Genomic DNA, 21,183 nt, shown 5'->3' with positions numbered 1-21,183 from the left:
GTTGAAGTCACAAAAAAGTGTTAAAGTCGCTTTCAAACATTTTCAAGACGGCTAACTGGAAAACTTCCACTGAGCTGCTGCAGTGTTTTCACTCTGCTCAGAAACTCCCATTTTAACATATCAGAGGCACAAACAGAAGAGGTGGATTAGCTATGCTAGCTATGATGGAGTCATGGAGGACATGCTGCTGTGAAAACGTCTTAGCTGCCCGGACACTGAGCTGCTCGCATGTCAAGACAGTCATGGATGACAGTCATGCTGCTACGTGACAGTGTCTTCAGTCAGAGGCCTCTTCAGGTGCGCTGCAATACTGACTGCTACTGGACAGCCTTCCTGAACACAGCATGACCATCCACAAGAACTCGTGAATTTTTTGACAATATTTCCCTTTGGGATAAATAAAGTATTTTTGAATTAAATTGAAATAAACATGTTCAGTTTCTAAATCAAAGTTGCTTACTTAGCTGTGAGTTAATTATGAACCAGTGAATGAATGACTAGTTTATGCAACTCAGCAGTAAATCTCAGTATTTCCAACCAAACCATCGGGACCAGAAGAGACTCTGTTACTGTCAGGACGGCCAAAAAACTCACCTAGAACCGCAAATGTTGAAAGTCTTTTTGACAAGACGGCTTTTAGATAAATATATACTATAGGTCATTTTTGTCATTTTAAAGAGCTGCCATTTATTTATATTAGGATTTAAAATAAAGATAAAGACAAACTTTAAAAAAAAAAAAAAAAAGATGGATCTTTTTTTCAGTGGGACAGAAAATGTGATAAATTAAAAGAAACCACTTAGATTCCAACCTAATGAAGAGGAAACCTACGGCGGCTCATTAGAGGGCGCATTAAGGTGAGGGAGTACTTTTTTTTTTTTTTTTAAGAGGGAATATATTTCACCAAAAAAAAAAAAAAGGAAATGTCTGAGTTCCAAAATGTGAAATTTGTGTGAAATTTTGAGATTAATTTTAAAAACTTTCTTGAAAAAATAAGAAAATTTTTAAGAATCAATAATGTTACATTCTTGTCTTTTGTCACTCAGAAATGTTCTTTTTTCTAGAAGTTTTTTTTGGCAGAAATGTACTCTATTTTTTCTTTTCTACTTCCAATGACCCTTTACGTAAAAATCAGATCTAGAAACGTATCTCTGGCTCTTTTAGTGTCATTCTTTGTAGAAATTCAGTGCAAATATTACATGTGTAAACTGCAAAACTAAAAAACTACGTTTGTCAGTAAAAACTAAAGTTAAAATATTAGCTGTTTTTTGGGGGGGGGTTTTAAGCCAAAGTTATTAACAGTCATAGTGGAAGGTCCAAAGAGCCACTTGTGGCTCCGGAGCCGCAGGCTGCAGACCCCTGATCTGGAAGCTTTCATTCTTATTTATTATTTACTATTTCAAATCCAAATCTAGTGGCTTCAGTCAGTTTGTCTCTCACACCCTGAGAGAGGGCCGCACCAGTTGACCCCAGAACCACGCTCCGAATCGACTCCAGGAGGAAAATTCCAGTCCCGGGTTTTAACGTCTATCTCTCTTTCTTTCCATAAAACTCAAACATTTCTTTACCTCCAGTTGTGTGTGAACACCAGGCAGGCAGAGGGAACACGGGGCTGGAGACCTTCTGAAGAAGCTTCTTAGAGATCCAGAAGGCCGGCGGTGGATCCGGGGAGGGCCAAATAAAAACGTCCTGCTGTCACACAGACCACCACAGACTTACACTGGGTATGACTGAACGAGGGGGGCATGTAGCAATAGGACCAGAAATAGAGTAACACACACACACACACACACACACACTTAAAGAAGCAGCACATAACGGCTGGCAGGACACTCTATAAATATCAGCAGGCGCTGGGTGGGTGGAGGAAGGGGATACAACCCTGTTTGGACAACTGGCTGACATGGATCCTCAGGAAAACACGATTTAGGGAGACAAACTGCCTAGAAAAGTCACTTCTTATTGTCTGCATCAATTATTGAAACACTTTGAGTCTTAGGTGAGGAGATCAAAGAAAATATGACCAATCAACCACACAAAAAGTTAATATCAACCCCTCCCCTCCGTCCTGCCTGAGCGGCTTTAGAGACGGAACCTGTGAGTTCTGCTAAATGATGTGACAGAGGCTGACAGGTCACCTGATGGGAGGGGAATGATGGCCGCCCGGCGGATCCCTGACAGGACACGACCGCACATGTGCAGATCTGCAACTCATTAGCTGTCTGCTGTGACTGACAGCTACAGGTGGGGGAGGGGGAAGGAATGAAGGGGAGGAGCCTGCTGATTTCTGGGAGGAGGAGACAAAACAAGTAGAAAAAAAAAACACTGATCAGTTATTACAACAGGAGCCGGTCGAACCGGTTATCACCGACTTTCATACGAGTCGCTATTTTCTCTGCTGTTAATGTTTCCAACATGTTTGCTGTGACCTGCCCGGCTTCCAGGAGGGAAACGATTGCTCCCCTTTGTGATTTATTATTTGTTCACCGAACAGATTTAAGAAAAGAGAGAAGCCTTTTGGCTTTGCGGTTGACTGTTGAGTTGTGTGTGATTTGTAATCTCCCACTGACAGAGATCCTGTTGCTTGTTGTAAGACTATTTTACCAGACAAGCAAACTAAGCACACCCTATTGTTAGCACTGCAGCACAGCTAGCTGCAACAAGAAGACAGAAATATAGCTGTTATAGGGTGAACTCACACCAGCCCTGTTGAGTCTGCTTTAATCTGCCTCCAAACCGTTTATTTAGAAAGTCTGGTTCGATGTGGAGGTGTGAATGTGTAATCTAACTAAAGAACAGTGAACTCTTCCCTGTATAAAAACCTCAGTCTTGGTTCGGTTTAAGGGGATCTGGTGTGATTCAAATGCTTATGTGAATGCCAAGCGGACGGAGACCGCTTTTTGGAAATGAAATGATAAAACAAGTTCAGGAAGAGGACAGCGCAGGGCATTCTGGGTAAATACAGCCAAAACAAACGTGTTAGAGCTAGAAAGTAGCGATGTTCTTTTATTAAAGATAATCAAGCAATCCTACAACTATAATCCAACGTCACTCCATGCTTCGTTTACATTTCATGAAGAAGGAAGTTTTGCTCAGAGGTTTTTGTGTCGTTTTCTTCAGCGGTTTTTGGTGCAACGCCACCACAGGAGAGGAGAGAAACAAGTTTTTCAATAGTTTGGATTGTTTAACACAGTGCAATGTGAACACGAACCAGAGCAGCTGGAAATGTAACAAATGTTACAATTTTGGTCCCCAATCAAGCAGAATCTACTGAGAAAAGTGGGGGAAACATATATGTTTTTCATACTTCATTTTCCTTTACCACTCTTATCCAGCTCTGGAAATTGATTGAACCGTGATTGATTGCTTTCCAAACTGATCTGAATGTCCTAAAGGAAAGCTGAGGCACACAGGAAACCAAGCAGCCGAGCTTAATGCCAGCATCAAAGCAATCTGGGTCAGTCACCTTCTAGCCACGCCCAGATCAAGTACTTCAGTCACAAAGTATTGAGGTTTCGGTACATGGATATTCTTTTTTAGCCGGTCCATAATCTGGAATAAAAAGTTCTTTAGAGGGGCAGTATTATGAAACTTTATATCATATTTTAAAACAATTCCCTCATTAAAAACATACCTGGAGTATTGCTTTAATTTCTTCACGCATGTTGGAGAAGTTCTTGAGTCTCCCGTGGCAACCATTCAGCGGTGCAAAACACCTGGGTGGACCCTAGCTCTGCCTTTGAGGACGACGCTCTTCCACTCAGCTCCTTCAGACTAGCCAGCAGCAATCAGCAAACACCTGGTGGAACTGCACATCAGCTGAGCTCATTATAGGAGATACTTCTAAGAGCAACACTGGTAAAAATATTAAAGGTTTAATAGAGGAGCCATGTTGTGATGTCATCCTGAAGCTGGAGTTTCAGAAAAAGCAGGAGTTAGAGACAGAGGCCCAATTTCAAGGCATTAAATCAGGAAGTCAAATTTCTTTTAAGTCATATTTGATTATGCTTTTTTTTTATATAAACAACTGAAAGTAACAGTTATTTCATTGTGCTACAAAATGGAGCTATGTGCCTGGAAAACACACAACACTGCCCCTTTAATTATGTTTGATGTACTTTTCATTAGTTGTCAAACACAATCTTCAAAATTACATAAACACACACTTGGAATATATAATTCTCTGTGTTTTGATTGTATATACCAGCTTCAGTTTTTTTTATAACAAATTTGAGATCAAGTTAAAATTTCCACCTCTTGGAGAGCAAATCTGCCACCGACACTACAAGGCAACCCGACCCACCGTGCTGTTTGACCAGGCCTCCCTGAGAGGACACCAATATATGAAATACACTTTTGTTGATTAGTAGGCATGGCGACCATGAAGAAGAGACACAAAGACCTTTGAATTAATGAGTCAAATACAAAATAAATGCAAAATGACAAGAGGCAACACAGAAAAAGTTGTTTTTATTCTTGAACTGTTCTTACAAGCAGTCCAACACGCAACTTTCTATCTCAAAAACAAAAAGAATCGTTGAAATAAAATAAACTTTAGAATATTCACTGAATAATATCATCATCAGATAGTATTTTTTTTTCTTCTTTTACCTTAATTTGAATAACCCAAAAGCAGTAGTATTTGTGTTTGTGGCGTGTGAAAACGAGAAGAGTTTCAGACGGGTGTAAACTGGAGGGGTTTTCTACAGTAAGCCCTCGGCCGAAAAGCTCCGACGTGTGGAGGAGAGACGCCGGCTCCCGGCTCCCCATGCACACAATAAATATGAAAAAAAGCACAGAGTCTGGTGTCTGAACAAAAATAATCATCTGGAACTCGCAGATGTTATCTCTAATAAGTCTTTTTATGTGCAAGATTCAAGCTGAAGTCATCACCACAAACAATTATACTCACATCAACATCCCCGACCTCCCCTCGACAAGTTCATTTTGTTTTCTACATTAAATCTTTTAAATAAACCTAGAGCGTTTTGTCATTTCATATACACATATATTTATATATACTATATATATTTTTTTTCCTATATGCTGTCCTTTTTTAAAATCGTGTTGAGCGTGTGTCCGAGGGAGAGAAATCTGTGAGTGATGTAGAAAGAAAGTAAAACGTCCACCGGATGGCGATACGAGGCGTTAATGAGGCTCACGTATCTCCCAATACTCACGACTTACACACAGTGTGGAGGAGAGAGAGAGAAAAACTTTCAGGAACAAGTACACGGAACCGGGTGGTGTGTGTTTTCAGAATCCCCCGCAGCAACACACACACACGCACACACACACACACACACACAAACACCAGTGGAGAAACGTTTGGTCACAGTTTTGTACCCTTCCAACAAAACCTCCTCCTTAAAAAGTCTGTGAGAGTGGATTTTCAATCGTTTTGGCTGCTGACGCGTCCGTGACGAGAAGCAAACGTCCAACTTCCGGTTAGTTCCACTCGTTCATTTCAACAACAACAAAAATTTAAACATAAAAAGTTATTTGGCACATTTAACAACTGGTAAGTAACACATTGGGCTAAAAAGGTGCAATAACATAACTTTCAATGAAAACAATAAAAACCATTTTGGTTTATAAAAATAAAAGACACCTTAAGAGGTGGCAAAAATCTCTACAACATGATAAGATTTCCCCCTGACGAGAAAAAAAAGGTCATCAAGAAAAAGAGGGAAAAAAAGCAATTTACCCAAATCAACCCTTTTTTCTACTGAAGCTTTTTGCATTTAAGTTCTGCAACAAGGACATTGTACTGCATAAAAAAATGAAAACCCTGAAATTACAATAGATTTCTCCTTCCGTTGCACATCCTGTAACACTGCGGCTGTGCAACAACCCGTCCCGTAAACGCCCCGGTGCTCGACATGTTTCAGCCCCGACCGAACCGGGTCATGAAAAACACAAAACACTAATGAACGGGAGCTGAACAGACAGCTGATGTGTTCGGCTTTCTGTCTTAAACGTGACATGATTTAAAGCTGACTGGATGAGCTGAGCTAGCTTCGTCTCTCACCTTTGCTCCAGATATGGCAACAATAAAGTCAAACTGAAGGAGCTTTTAAAAATGGCGTGCAGCATTTCAGAAAGAAAAGATTCCCTGTGCTTTATATATAATTAGGACATGCAGCTGATGCATATTAAAATGGAATGAAATTAGGTGAACATTTTCAAACATTGAATGTTTTTAAGTGGAATACAGAGGATGAAAATTACAGACAGAAATGTGAAAAGTCTAACTTTGACTTTGTCCCAGTTGGACCTGAGAAAAGGCTCTATTTCAGTCAGTTGGTTTGCACAAACAAACTGAACAAGTCAACAAAGCAGCATAACATTTATGTTACTGACCAGGTGTGTAACAACTTCTACACGGAAGAGTGTTATCTCTCAAGTGGATTAGCAGAATGAATGTGTGCTTTCAATTACTGGAAAAAAAAATTCTGACTTTTGGCCACGAGATTTGGTCAAAACAGAATATTCCTCATTTAAGCAAAACATGAGACCCTGCTATGTTGGAGACTCTTATTTTGTAGTGAGAAAGGAAGTAGTACTTGAGTGGCCGTGTGTTGACAGAGAGTTGGCTAAGAAAGAGTTTTTTTGGCTCGCTGTCAGAACTATAGAGGCTGGCAGCACTTTTAAATAGCTTATGTGGAAGCCTTTTGGAAATTCAATAGAAAACTGCAACTGGAAAACTGCTAGCTGCTAATGATGCTAAAGGGAGTAAAGTTGGGAGCTGAAAATGCTAAAGTTAGCATTATTAGCTACAAGCATCATTAACTGCTAAAGTTGGAAAAGTTAGCATCATTAACCGCAAGCAACATTGTGAGCTAACATTGGTAAAGTTAGAATTATTAGTCACAAGCAGCTAATAATTCGTTAGCATTAGTGGCTAATGTTAAAGTTAGCATTATTGGTAACACTTTATTTGAAGGGGGGTGAATAAGACTGTCATGACATCATCATAAAGATGACATAACACCTGTCATGCACATGAATAAGCCTTCATGAATATTTATGACTGTTGTCATCTTTTAATACAAAGTTGACATTATTCAAAATGTCTTTGTTATGACAACGTGACATTAACCAGGAAATCATTACTGTTTAAACTTTACCTTTAATAACATAAAGTTACCTAATTTTTAAAGTGCAATCAGTAATACTTTTATAACAAATTTATATCAGTAATGATTTCTTGGTTAATGTCAAGTTGTCATAACAAGACAGACATTTTGAATAATGTCAGCTTTGTATTAAAAGTGTCATAATTTACCGAATGACGCTTTATGACAACAGTCATAAATATTCATGAGCTTATTCATGTTCATGACAGGTGTTATGTCATGTTTATGACAGTGTCATGTCAGTCTTATTCAACCCCCTTCAAATAAAGTGTTACCGCATTATTGTTGGGGAGTGTCATTAGCTCCTAATATTGCTCGAGATAGCATCAGACACCTCAAGAAATATTAATGGCTAATGTTGTTAAAGTTAGCATAATCAGTTGCAAGCATCATTAGCGGCTAACGTTGGTAAATTTAGCATTACTAGCACTATTAGATGTTAATGCTTCTTACAGATGGCTATTTCAGTTTTTTAAGGTAGCCTGGATAGCGTCCGACTTCTTTTTCTTTGTCCAATACTTGGGCTGAACCTAAACATGATAATTCTACACAATGCGATTTCTGAAACCTTTATTTTGTTTGTGATAACCAGGAAAGGGAGCATTTTCACTTCTATAGCGGTTCTTATTAAACCATAGCGGTTTTGCCAAACCTGGACTGATATTTACTAAACCAATTACAAATTCCTTAAAACTGAAACTTTTATACCACTGTGGAAAACAAAACAAAAAAGGGAATTTGTAGCTTTACCAAAAATATTGCTAAAAATTCTTGAACCTAATATTTGAGAGCTGGATATGTTGTTATTGGCAGGTTGGGATTGGTCCTCCAGGCGCCTTCGGCGGTCAAAGAGCAAAAGCCAGAAAAATAAAAGAAAACCAAAGGTTGTTTGTAAAACGTTCTCTCAGCTTCAGCTCGTCCTCGTCTAACTTGTGCTCACTCTGACAACGATCACATGCTGAACCTGCAAAGCCACAAGAATGTGTGTGGCTTCATCTGGAAACAGCCCAGCAGAGGTAACGCAGCACCAACACCTGCTCTTCTACACACACCTTACGCCCTCACACACTCTGCAGAAAGAGAGAGAACATCCCCGTCCTCCTGTGTTGGGGTAAAGTCTTGCGAGGTTTTTGGACAGGCAGACAGAGAGGTCCTCCGACAATGCAAACACACTGGACCAAAACATGGGCTGCACAGAGAAAGGGTTGTTTATATACACTGAACATGCCCCGCCCCCCCTGCAAGCCTAACACACGTCATCGTCCACGGTTACCCATCCTCAGGTACATTGGTCTTCACAGTTCCCATGGCAACCCGTTGCTGTTTGACAGCCAATGGAATCTCGGTCGCCATGGAAACTGGCTGGAAACAGGAGCCAATCTGAAAAGAGTCTGTTGGTCCTCTTGTTTTTCAGGACTGGAATGATAAATCGGCCGCCAACAAACACCGTGAGAGGGTCCGGAGGGACGGGGGGCTCCCACCGGCCACACAGGTGACTCAAGTAAAATATCCATGTTGGCACTTTGCACACTTCAGTAACAGAGAGGAGGGGTTGGTGGTAAGAGGAATGGGGGGAACAGGATACAGTCAAGCAGCAGATTTGTTTTTACATTCCCCGCAGTAGCCCCGCCCCTTCTGCATCGCCTCGGAAAGAGGAATTCTCTCTGATTGGACCTCCTGCTGTATCTGACGCTTAAAACTCCATTTCGTTTCGCAGTCATTATTCAGATTCTTCCAAGAGATCCGGGTTAAGTGAGGAGGGGTGACCTTGAGGGTGCGGGTTGATGAAGGAGAGCCGGGGAAGGTGGAGAACTGGTTCAACAAATCCTCGTCACATCCATGCAGAGGGTTCTGCTCTCCTCCAGTCCACCCCGCCTCTCCTCTCCATGACTGGCAGAGTCCCGTAGATGAAACGGAAAAGAAACCGGTGAACCTCCTCTGATGGTGTGTGTGCGTGTGTGTGTGTGTGTGTGTATGTGGGTGTGAGTGTGTGGGTAAGGGGCCGGCAGGTCCACACACACTGTGAGGCGTCGCCATGAAGTTGGGGCTGATGTCTTGCAGAAATGACGTGGTGTGCAGAGTGTATGCGTCTACATGTTTGCGTGAGTGTGTGTGTGTGCGTGTGTGTGTGTGTATAGATATAGAAAGGTATGTGCTCCTTTTATTCACAGGCCGTTGCTGTTGCGGTGTGTGAGCGGCGGTTTGGAGAGCTCCACCACAGCGGCTCGGCCTTTCCCGATCACCTTGGGCGCGCGGCGCAGCAGCTTCTGGGCCTCTGTGAACGCCTCGTTCAGCTCCTTCTTCCACTGCACAAACTCTGGGTCGCTCTGAGGGAAACGCAACGGAACGGGTCAGCAGGGCTCAAAACGTCGCTGGCTGGAACGGACAGAACGAGGAAGCCACCCACCTCACACTGCAGGACAAACTGCTTCCCTCCCTTGACGCGCAGCAGGATGCACTTCTTGTCTTTAACCTGCGTCTCTTCCACCGACACGATCTGCTCCATGGTCAGCAGGTTTTGCTGTGAACAAAAGTCGATGAGTAACACACGAGGTAACATGAAACGTCAGCCATTTTTTGATGCCTGTGCCGATTGTTTCCTGAATGCCTCGCCTCAAACCAGCTCCTTACATTCTGTTGGATCCATGAAACATTAAGATTTTAAACAGGGCGCACCAACTACAGTTTTCTAGCCGATCACCGATTATGTCAATAACAGATTAATTACAACGAAGCTGATTAAATGCTTCAGCCCTAATCAAAACTGGTATTGAGGATTTCTCTTCATACTGGTCTAGGGACACCACAGGCTGTGTAAAGGGAAGAGTGAGCTCCTGGGCAGCGCTAAGGGAAGGCTGCTCTTCATCTAGCTGCAGCAGGAGGAAGAGGAGGAAACATGTACTGCCAGGTGGAGAGCAGGGAGGTGAAGCAGACAGCAGAGACACTCACCCTGTCTTTTACCATTTTTAAAGGCTTTAGCCACTTTTCCTTCAGAGATGAGACGGGACAAACAAGCAGAGAGACAAACGAGATTCTCACACACACACAAACACACACACATAGAGAGAGACGGAACAGACAGATGGTGGGAACGTGAAGTGAGATGTGACTGCACACTTACCCGCGACTCGCCCTCTCCCCTCCACTCCACCCGGTTGGGGAACAGGTAGAAGTAGCGGCGCTGCCACTGGGTGAGGAACGGGTTGCCCAGCTTCAGCATGTAGCCGTGCATTATGCAGTCCTTCCCAAAAGCATAGTCTGCGCACGCACACACACACGCACACACATATGCAGTTAGAAGGTAACACAAAGTGTTCTGGATAAGCCTGTCACAATAAGCAATAGATCAATTAATCGCATTATAAATTAAAACGAATTCAATAATTTCCATTTGCATGACTGATCCTCTCTTAACTACCTAAAACTGGATGATAAATGTTTTCAGTCTGATGCTTTGGCCTCAACGTCATAATTCATTTTTATCGTTCATTTGTTTTGGATCTATAAAATGTCTTCCAGTTTTAGAGTTAAACATTTGTTAGAAAATAAAGTTTATTCATCTTTGAGAAGATGTATTTGCATTATTTTATCATTAACTCTATGTTACTTGAAAATGGTTTGAAAACAGCAACATTATCCTTTACCGCAATCATTTCTGGGACAGTTTATCGTCATGGTGACGGGCCTGTTTCCGGGCCGGCGGTCTTACCCTCCTCGTGGCCCAGCTGCTTGTTCTTGGCCCTCTTGCGAGCCTCTATCTTGTCCGTGTCCAGGTTGACGGCCTCGTACACCGTCTCAGCCACCTCCTGCTGCCAGCGCTCCGATATGACCAGAGGGAAGTTCTTGTAGAGCTCCTGGTCGCTGTCCAGCAGCTGCAGGGAGGCAGACAGAAGACAGAGCAGCAATGTCACCATGACAACAGGACAAAAAGACAAAGAGCAGAGACTCTGCCTGGGCCAAGCAATTCATCAGACTCTGAATCCAGCTGCTTTCCTCTAGCGCCTAGCTTGGTCTTTAACAGTTATCTGTTTAACTTTGTAGGTTTGCTTGGTTAGCAGGGACAAAAACCTGATTTACTTCCTGCTGATTTAGCATTAAAGGTCATCACCACTGTTTTATTTATGATGGCACTCGACAATATGCAATGTCTGCTAATGGTTTCTCAATTGATGACTGTATGCTGTTTTTATTATATGTTTTTATGATGTAAACTACTTTAAACTGCCTTGTTTCTGAAATGTTCTATACAAATAAACTTGACTGAGTGATTGAGCTAATGACATGTTTACAAATATAAAAAATGCATCATATTAAATCATTCAGTCAGTATTTATTATGGAGTTGAACTCGTATTTGCTTAAAAAATATGTTGTCTTTCATTTGGAGAATTTAAAAATTATCTGATGCACAACAAAAGTTTGAGCTCACTAATGAATAAACTCTTTACTTCGCCAGTTAATTGAGAACTCTTCAGGTTTCAGAGACCATTGCATGTAGCAGTGGCTGTTTTTCTCCAATCTATTTGCTTCAGGTGAAGCTAAGAGGAGGGGATTCTGAAATGTAAAAGCTGTGTCCGACTATGGGACACTCAAAGACCCGTCAGCAGCTGCAGTGGAAGATAAGAGGATTAGAAATGAGGCGTGTGGCTGCTCCAGGAGTTGTTTTACCTTGATGCCCTTGGTGTCCTCCTCATCAAACGAGCCGATGTCAAAAGCGTCCGCGGCGTTCACCTCTCCCCTGGGCGGGATTAAAGGAGGGGGGTACTGCAGGGCGGAGAACAGAGGGACGTCTGTCAGCTGAAACAATCACATAACGCTAAGGAAGAAACAGAGAGCAACAAGGCCACAACTCTGTAGTGCTGTGGTAACCATAGAAACAACCACCTGACCAGATCTTAGCTACAAACACAGAACGTAAGAGTTGAGATAATTTAGTGCGACTCCCTGAAAACCGAACGGACCTGATGCAGATGGACTTGCTCCATCATTTTGGAAGGTAATCAGTGATTAGTAAAGCAGAAGCAGCATTCATTCTTCTGATCCTCCAATCTGGAGCAAACTTCAAAAAAACAAAAAAACTGCCGGAACAACGAGTCTGTTTAAATAAGACCTAAACCCCACCTTGGATTCATAATAACTGCAGCATTGATCAGTATATTTGATGTGAATTTGCTTGATGACGTTTGACAGAAAGTTATGTTAGCTGCTTATTTCATAACTGGTTACTACATGGTGTTTTTAATGGTATAAAGCATTTTGAACTGCTTTGTTGCTGAAATGTGCTATACAAATAAACTTGGCTTAATTTATATGTTCTTAAATAGAGTGTTGGGTACTAAATGTATTTTCTTTTATCAAGATGAAAGCAAAAACAAAAAACCCCTGAAAATTATAATAGATAAAGTCACCAAATCCAGCAACTTTTAACTCAAACTTAGCTAAATATGCCAAAGGTTTTCAAAAAAAAGTTTTTCTATTTGTTGCTAAGTTTTTTTTATTTTTTAATTATGATTATTTTTAGGAAAAAGTGCTTTCAACTTTGCAAGTTTGGCCCACAGAGTATAAAGTTTGGACAACTCTGGCCTAGATACACATTCTGTCTGGACAAAATGCCCAGAATCATAAAGCGCACATATATTTAGTGGGAATGAACTTCGGTCTCATCAGAAACGTGACGGAGCTCACTCACCTTCTGCAGGTACACCTGCTGCCAGTCGATGCCTTTGAAAAACTGATGCTCCTTCACCTCTAGCGCTCTAGAAGGGAGACACAACAGATGCCTCACTTCAGCACAAGGTGGCAGTGTTGCCCACATTGCTGGTCTGTGATGGCTTCATCCAGTCTGTAAAAGGCCCTGATGTAAAATGACAGCACTGACTTCACCCATCAGATCACTCAGTGCACCACGACTCATCTACTCATCTCAGCGTTCCACAAAAGGGAGTACACCCCTCACTGTTTGGTTAATATTTTATCACATCTTTGATTTATCTTTGATAAGTTATATCAAAGATTAATCACTTAGATACAATGTAAACAGCCATTCATGACTGAAATCTACTTACAAATGATGCAACACAAAGTGATCATCTTTTCCAAGCTGTCCGGTTTTCTTCTATTGCCATGGTAACTACATCTACTCATTGACTTACGCACACCTTGGTGCAGCCAAATCTGCTGTTAATTGATGTATTGAAACTTGGCTGGACACAGCAAATGAAGGCAGACCTAGATCATATTTTTATTGCTGAAAACAGAAAATATTTTTCAGTCTTTTTCTACAGAGTCCTTGAATGGCTTTAATTTAACAAAGAAAACATTTGAAATTGTGGCTCTACAATCTGGTTCCTATATAAAAAAAAGTAGTGAATATTTGTTTAATTAACATGGTTCATGTTTAGGTTATTGCTGAATGGGGGGGAAAAAAACAACTTTTTGGTAGTCGTGTTGTATTTCTGAGCTGAAGATTTTTGGCCCATGCGACCTAAAGGTTTTGACACCCCGGGTCTGTCTAGATACTGCCGTTGATGTGAACAGACATTTCATGTGGGTTTTTGTCGTACCCCCGGCCCTGGCAACCAAGCCGCTTGGACACGTCTCTTTGCAGCAACCCCTCCAGCAGATCCTTGAGCTCTGGGGTGAACGAGTCTGGGAGCTCCACATTCTGCAGGGAGGAGAGGGAAAGGAACAGTCAGACATTATCTGAAGATAAACCAGCATCATTTACACTTATTACCATTTTTTGAGAAAAAAAAACATCAAGCCATCTGCTCCCAAGGAGACCTCAGGGTTCTTGAATAAAACTTTGCTACTTATACATATTGTCTTACATTAAATCAAGCTAAACTTCTCCTGTTGTAGGTCAACAGGGCAACTTTATTTATAATAACTAACTGGCACAATAGCAAGATTTATTTTCTTTTTTAAATTAAAAATTGTATACAGATCTCCTCAGTACATTTTAAACTGCTTTTATCTTCCCACCTGATGTCCTGAGATGACCTCTGGGACACAGAACTGGTCTCATTGGATAATGATGACTGAATAGTCCCAACTTATTCACTCTAGCTTGCAGCTGAACAGATGAATGTGCTACCATCAGGCATCTGGAGACCGTTAACCTGAACCTGACTTATGGAGGTTCCCACATCGCTCTGATTTCAGTTCATTCTTCCATGATGTCACTCATACAAGGTGTTGCTTTCAAAAGGCTAAACAACATTAAATTATCTCCTGGGATTAGCTAAATTGCTTACCTAAGTGTACAGACTTCAAAGAAAGAAAGATGATGCCTACAAAGAATATCTTTGTTAGCTTTAGTAATCCTGGCTGGCATAAAAAAAGAGGAAATGGTCTAATTTAATGTCACTGAGGGACAAAAAGGATATGCCTGTATGTAAATATCTGGTTTCAACTCAAACAGCTGCGCTTGTGTTTCTTTCACTGATTTTTGTCAACATCTTTCTTCATCCCACTTGGGGAGTCAGACAGGTGTTAGAGCAGTTAATCCTTCAGGCAGCATTACTGTGGATTATAGAGAGGCAACAGTGGATTCCCAAAATCAAATGATAAATGGGATTACTGCAGAGTTCAAGCTGCATCTTCGTTCTAAGCAGGACATTTGTTTAGATAGCCGCTGTAACGGTGTCCAGTTTGCATTTTAAAGAAATTCAACGGGCCGCTGAGTTGAGGCTGATGGACTGAGTTGTTCTTTACAGACGATGACATCTTCACAAACCAAACCCCCCATTTATGCTGACTTGTTCACATCTGTGTGTTGATACTTATAGGTTCTATGAAATATAGACGTGGATAAATGTATTTGTCCTCTTTTTACTCTTTGAAATAAATGCTCCTACAGAACATGATTCATACAAAACCAATCTAATCTGACTGACTTTAGTCTGTGATAGAGTTAACCATTACACCCATAGTGAAAGGAAATATCTTTGTTGTTGTTGTTTTCTACAAAGATGTTTTAAAATAGTATTGACAAATTTGTAGGTACCCTAAAGAAACTATTAGTGCTGCAGTTACATTCATGTTTCTGACCTGATAAATCAGCCCTGAATTCTTTAACCTTGGGCTGAGAAACTGACCTCATCTGCCTCCACAAAGGTCTGGAAGTCTGTAACCGCCAAATTTTGCTGTGAAATAAGTAGGTTGACTGATCGACCCGCCCAGAGTCACTACAGAGTTAACAAACTTCCACTAGGTACATTTGTATTACTGTGTGCACCATTCTGAGACCGGACTGGAGAAAGCAATGACTAGTTGTGTTTGAGGAGCTCAGAGAGATGATTCTAGATATCCATGTTAAAGGAAATGGCAACAAGATCATCTTCAAAGAGCTTCATGTTTCTGTGGTCAAAGCTGCCAACAGGAGAATCAGGAGAAAGCAGCCAAACTCTCAGGGTTATAGTGGGAAATGTAACCCTACATTGATCAGGTGGATAGTGTGGATGGTGGAAGAAGAGCCAAGAAAACCATCCAAAACTAACCAGGTTCCTCTTGGTTAAGAAGAGGATGAATAGGTTCCTCTCCTGCGAGAAAAACTAAATAAATACAGTCTGGAATTCATTTGAATGTGTGCTGATGGACTCCAAGGTCCCTCCAATGGTCAGTCCCATCATCTCTACGAAATGAGATTTTGCAGTAAACCAGACCAACAGTGAGACACAGAAATCAAGTTGGGTTGGTTTGGGAGAGGTTTTGCTGTATCTGGTAAGGGGAACCTTTGATCTGAGCAGGGCCTAATTAAATCTCATCCAAGAGCCAAAACTATGTCCAGAGTCAGAAAGCTCAGTGTCAGTCACATATTATGACCCAAAAGCCACACATAGCTGAGAGCAGCCAGGAAGGGCTAAGAATGAATCATTACAGAACAGTCTGTTCTCTGCGATCTGCTCAGATCTGAATACTACTGCACATCTACAGCACGGACTGGAGCTCCAGTCCTCACAGACGGCTGCATCCCTGGTGCCTTGCACCTAAATAAATGGGCTGAATCATCAGCATAAAGTCCTGATATTGGCCTAATTATTTGGTTCAGGTGTGTCACAGCAGAGATGTGTAAGTGTTACAGCACAGGAAGCCGGAGGGCCTTAAACTGTGGGAAAACCTAAAAACCTAAAAACCAGTCAGATGATTGAATAACGTGCTGTTGTACAGTTACGTCTCCACGCTGTGGTAAAGGCCAGGGAGGCGGGCGCTGTTGCTACATCCGCCTCTCTGTCAGACTGGATTCACTGCAGGTGTCTCCGCTCCACTGCATACTCCAGAGCAACAGAGTTGGTCAAATATGCTACATAAAATATTTTACTGAATCAATTAAAAGTGAGGGTCTGATCTGTGTTGCAAATCAAACAATAATTGTTTGTATGTTTGCATGACCACTCCTACTGACCACTAAAAGCCTTTTTTCCAGTCAGCACACACACAAAGTCACACACCAATGAGCAGATCTGTAGGCAACTAGGGGCACATCGACATCTGATGGAAGTAGATAAGAGCTACTCTTTGAGCCGATCGACCCAGTAGAAACATCTGTCCATGTCAAAGAAGCTACAAAATCCAGAATACATGTCATAGTCCCACAGACAAAAAGTGTCACTTATTTTCTTTCTGCACTGCTCTGAGCTGCAACCTGGTTATGAGGAGCCAGATTGTCTCCTCAGCCCAACAGTTGATCTGCAGCAGCATGTTGGTCTGCTGCTGACGGCCTTTATCTGCTGGTTCATGGAGATGTTTGAGAGAGCAGAGGTGCCAGCGACTGGGACCCGCTCCATCCATCTCTGCTTCCTCTGAGTTCATGCAACCAGGTCATTCATCATGCTGAATAAACACAAACATGCATTAGGGTGGACTTTTAGAGCTGGACTGCAGTCTTTCACAGAGCCACTGCCGGTCATCTCTGTTACACACCCAGAGTAGGATTAGAGGATAAACCAGATTAAGTGGCTGGATTCCAATCCTAATCTGGATTTATTGTGATATGAAAGATTAGACTTTGTCTGTTTAGAGATCTTGCTCTGCTAGAGAGAAGGGAGAGGGTGCAGTTCCCTCTTCCCATTCCTTACAAGTAACACAAACGGACTTAGACAGTTGGATGAGTTGCATTTCAGATGCGCAGCAGCTGGCGCAGGCAGAGCTGCCGCGACGCTTCAACTCGTCAGAGTTCAGTGTGAATGGAGAGGAGGAGGCAGGCCAGGATAGGTGGGCGAGAGCACACATGTCACAGTGTGGGCTCAATGGATGTCATTCATCCTGAGCGTGACCCATGACATCAAAAAGGCCAGGCAGCATATTCCTCCGAGAGGCTGCGCACACACACGCATATTGTTCTTTAGTCATGGATGGTTGAGGATTTCTGTCAGCGAATCTGGCCAGTGATTGTACATTAGCTGTGTTTTCATTACAAATGTGCACAAAACTTGGTCCATATTCCATTAATGTAAAAAAAAACACAATAACGCAATTTCTGTTTCAACTAAATATCAATTAAAATTACAAGTGAATAAGTTCACGCATCAAGTCATAAAAAAAAAAAAAACAGATCCGCACCATGATCCATCCTACCACTTCCTGTCTTCTTCATGTTTTCTGCCAGTAATATCATCCGGTTGATCACATGACTTGCGATGTGAAAAAGTGTTTCCATTGTAGTTTTGCACAACACACTAATTTCAATACAGTCAAAAAACCACCTCATCCTAGAGCAAAACGTTTTTTGAAATAAGTTTTTCCATTATGCAAATTTATTTTTGTAATTCATATTTACATAATTCTATGGTTAATGGAAAAGCAGAAAATCTTTTTTCACACAATTCTTTTAAACTGGCTCTACAGCCGCGACTATTATTTTAGTAATCGATTATTTTATTAACTATACTGACGATTGATCAATTAATCAGGTAAAAAAAACTGCCACATTCTGCCAGTTAACCACTTTTTATATATCGATAAATAAAAAATACCTTAAAATACAAACAATTCAATTCCTCTTAAATAACAGTGTCAAAAGAATGCAGTAACAGCATTCGTTTAGAGAGCGCTTCATCATTTGTAGCAAAACATGCATCTGCTGATAAGGAATACTTCCATTAACATATGAAGCTCAGCCCCTTCTGCTTAGCTTAACATCAATACATAATAGGGCTGATCTGATATTTTTTTTATTAATAATTTGATAGCGCTTAGTGTAAAATTTCCTTTTACTGAGCTTAAACCAGATAAAGCTGAAACTGCCACTTGAGGAGTTTTGGGTAGAACATATTTGCAGAAAAAGCAGCATTCAGTTTTAATGCTCCACTAAACTGGAACAAACTTCCAGAAAACTGCAGAAGAGCCAAAACACAGAGTTCCTTTAAATCACGGCTAAAAATGAACCTGTTTATGCCTTTAATTCATAAAAACCAGAACATGGATCAACATATTTGATGTACATTTGCTTCATTATTTCGATGATGGCATATAACAAAACAGGGGAAAAAATACAAATTTTAGATTCTCCCTTTGAGTAAGATTAATCTAAACACATTTGAGTCATTGTCCAAAACAACAGGGCTCATACGAGGATACAAACGGAGCATGGGGAGCAGCTAATACTCAGTCCCATCTGCCTCAGTAGTCAAGGGGCAGGAAATGATGTCATACTGCAAGTGAACGAGTTCCAGCTGCAAGCGAGGCTGGGACTGGAATCCAGCTTGTTAAAAGACGACAAACCCTCCGCAGACTTCCTCTTTCTTCCACGGACGGGTCGTTGGACTTACTGACCTTCAGATGTAACAAAAACTCCCAGAGCATCTCTGAACGTAGCATCAGAAGGATCTGAACGCCACTCTGATGTTTGCTGTGTGTCTGTTATGTGTTTACACCTGTTCAGACAGCAGCACACTGGAAGCCATTTTAGCATCAAACAGCAGCATATAGAAGGGAACGAATCATTTCAATGTATTTCTTTGTGTTGAATTGAAAAAAAAAAAGTGTAAATATCACCAATTAAATTTTTCAATGTAAAGTGTAAAATATAAAACCCTTATGCTTTTTCACATTTTAACATGTTAAAGCAAAAATAACATTTCCGATCATGTTGTCAGTTTTGTTTTTAATTTACAATAATGATGAATCAAATTCGTATTACTTTTTCACCATAAATGGCTGCTCCCATGTCTGTGGCTGGAACGAGAGGCAGAATGCTAAGACTTGATAGAAAAAGGAAATCAGTCACATTTCTGTTTGAACCTTCATCTAGGTTCTAACAGAAATGTTACATAATGAGACACTTCAAAGCCATTAGGCCACTGTTTTCTCCCTGCACTGTCACTGTACAAATCATATTTGCACACTTCAGCTGCCATGGAGGCAGACGAAATGCTTCTGACCCAGTGACAGAGTGCCATCCTTTCATGAGAAACACAGACGGACGACGGAAACATTTCTATCTGAAGGACAAACATCAACCTGGTTATGGCTCCCCTGGAGTTTCCTCACATCGATTGTTCATAAGCGTCCAACAAAAAACATGCATTTGGAATTGAGCACAGACTTTTATCACCTTCTGCATTATAGCATGTTTACACAGAGGAGGTCTACTGTGTAATGAGGGGATATCTGCAGCTTACCATGGTCAGCGTCATGCGGTCTATCTCATGTTTGTCTTTGGTCTTGTGCTGTCTGAAGGGGCTGTGCCTGAAGACGACAGAGAGGAGAAGCTGATGTCACCAGGTGGAGACGAGTAGAAACGGGAAGGAGGAGCGGAAGCGACTAGGAAAGGGTGAAGATGGTTGAGGGTGAACAAAACAGCTGCACGCACACACACATACACGCACACAAAAACAAAAACAAAAAAACACCGCCAACTCAGCTTCTTTTTAAAACATGTCACGCTCCGGCCCCCTTAGTTAAAATTTAAAACTGTACTCAGAAAACTTCCAGCCCAATAATTCAGAAATGGTAATTTGAAGTGACCCAGATTTGACTGAGTCTAATTAGGATGCGGAGGAGGAGACGGTTCACATCCTGGAAGAAAACTTCACCATCACTCCGTCACTCTGTCACAGCTCTCTTTTGTTGCACTACTTTTGTTTTGCTGACTAATCAGAAGCATAATAATTATTGTAATCAACTTTAATGGCTTAGAAACGTATTTTATGACAAAAAAATAAAGGTATATTCCCTGGATTTTTTGCAGCGACACAGAATGATCAACTTATTTTATTGTCCAGATGAAGCTGTGAAAGTCCTGAAATCACCATAAATGTAAGCAATAAAAGAGTCACCCTGTGCTTAAAACCATTGTCTTCTTGTGTTGCCAACGATTACTGCTAAATGAAAGAGTGGAGTAATCATTGCTTAGTAACTGTTAGTTTTCCATAAAATTTGGTGAATTACAGTAAGTTCATGATTTAGCTCAGGGGATAATAGTTTTTTTTTTCATGGTTTGATTATCTATGCCTGATATTAAAATGTGTTTGATAATGTTAAATAGTGACAAAAAGCAAAAGCAGCATAAAATGGAGTAGATACTTTTACTTACTGCAAACTCCAAAGTTTGAAGTATTTACTGTGTCCTTTACATTCATATTCTAATAATGAGTCCTGTAGATAAAAACTATTTATATTTTCCCCTCAAACTGGAAACAGTCAGCTTCTCTCTCAGTCACACACACAAACACTTCTTCTTTAAGGACGTGGATCCAAACATCAGTGGAAAGACACCTCTCTCTCTCCCTCCCTCCCTCTCTCTCTCTCCCTCCCTCTCTCTCTCCCTCTCTCTCTCTCCCTCTCTCTTCCTCCCTCCCTCCCTCCCGCACGCACACACCCTTTACCTGGATTTCGGCCTGCTGGGACCAGACCTCTGGCATTTACACACTCTAGATCAAACACACGCACACACTTGCTCTCATACACAAACAAGATCAAACACACACCAAACAGAAGGCTGGCGGGTGAGAGGAACTCAGAGAGAAGGGGAAGTGAGCAGATTCAAAGAGGCTCGCACAGAGAGCCAGAAGAGGTTTCAAAGCGGACAGGACGTCAGGATG

The 21,183-nt window shown here is 41.3% G+C and overlaps 2 protein-coding genes across 2 annotated transcripts in view; both read right to left on the bottom strand.

Annotated features, from left to right (window-relative positions):
* Positions 1-1,728, bottom strand: part of myo18b (myosin XVIIIB) — a 58,872-nt gene extending 57,144 nt beyond the window's left edge. Inside the window, exon 1 of the mRNA XM_015045326.1 lies at positions 1,569-1,728. The gene's annotated coding sequence lies outside the window, so the exon portion shown is untranslated. The remainder of the gene's footprint in view (positions 1-1,568) is intronic.
* A 5,964-nt stretch (positions 1,729-7,692) lies between these two features.
* LOC106955254 (beta-adrenergic receptor kinase 2) overlaps positions 7,693-21,183 on the bottom strand; it is a 28,488-nt gene continuing 14,997 nt past the window's right edge. Inside the window, exons 13-21 of the mRNA XM_015045341.1 lie at positions 19,762-19,828; positions 13,702-13,802; positions 12,828-12,894; positions 11,807-11,902; positions 10,849-11,011; positions 10,261-10,397; positions 10,089-10,127; positions 9,547-9,660; positions 7,693-9,466 (exon numbers count right to left, since the gene is read on the bottom strand). Of these exons, the coding sequence (XP_014900827.1) occupies positions 9,305-9,466; positions 9,547-9,660; positions 10,089-10,127; positions 10,261-10,397; positions 10,849-11,011; positions 11,807-11,902; positions 12,828-12,894; positions 13,702-13,802; positions 19,762-19,828 (946 nt within the window). The 3' untranslated portion in view covers positions 7,693-9,304. The remainder of the gene's footprint in view (positions 9,467-9,546; positions 9,661-10,088; positions 10,128-10,260; positions 10,398-10,848; positions 11,012-11,806; positions 11,903-12,827; positions 12,895-13,701; positions 13,803-19,761; positions 19,829-21,183) is intronic.

This window comes from Poecilia latipinna, unplaced genomic scaffold (assembly GCF_001443285.1).
Source record: "Poecilia latipinna isolate Pla-1442-1.1 unplaced genomic scaffold, P_latipinna-1.0 Scaffold721, whole genome shotgun sequence".
In the NCBI taxonomy this organism is placed as follows: Eukaryota; Metazoa; Chordata; class Actinopteri; order Cyprinodontiformes; family Poeciliidae; genus Poecilia; species Poecilia latipinna.
Note: the sequence above shows the minus strand (reverse complement) of the source record. Positions and strands in the feature narration are given on the sequence as shown.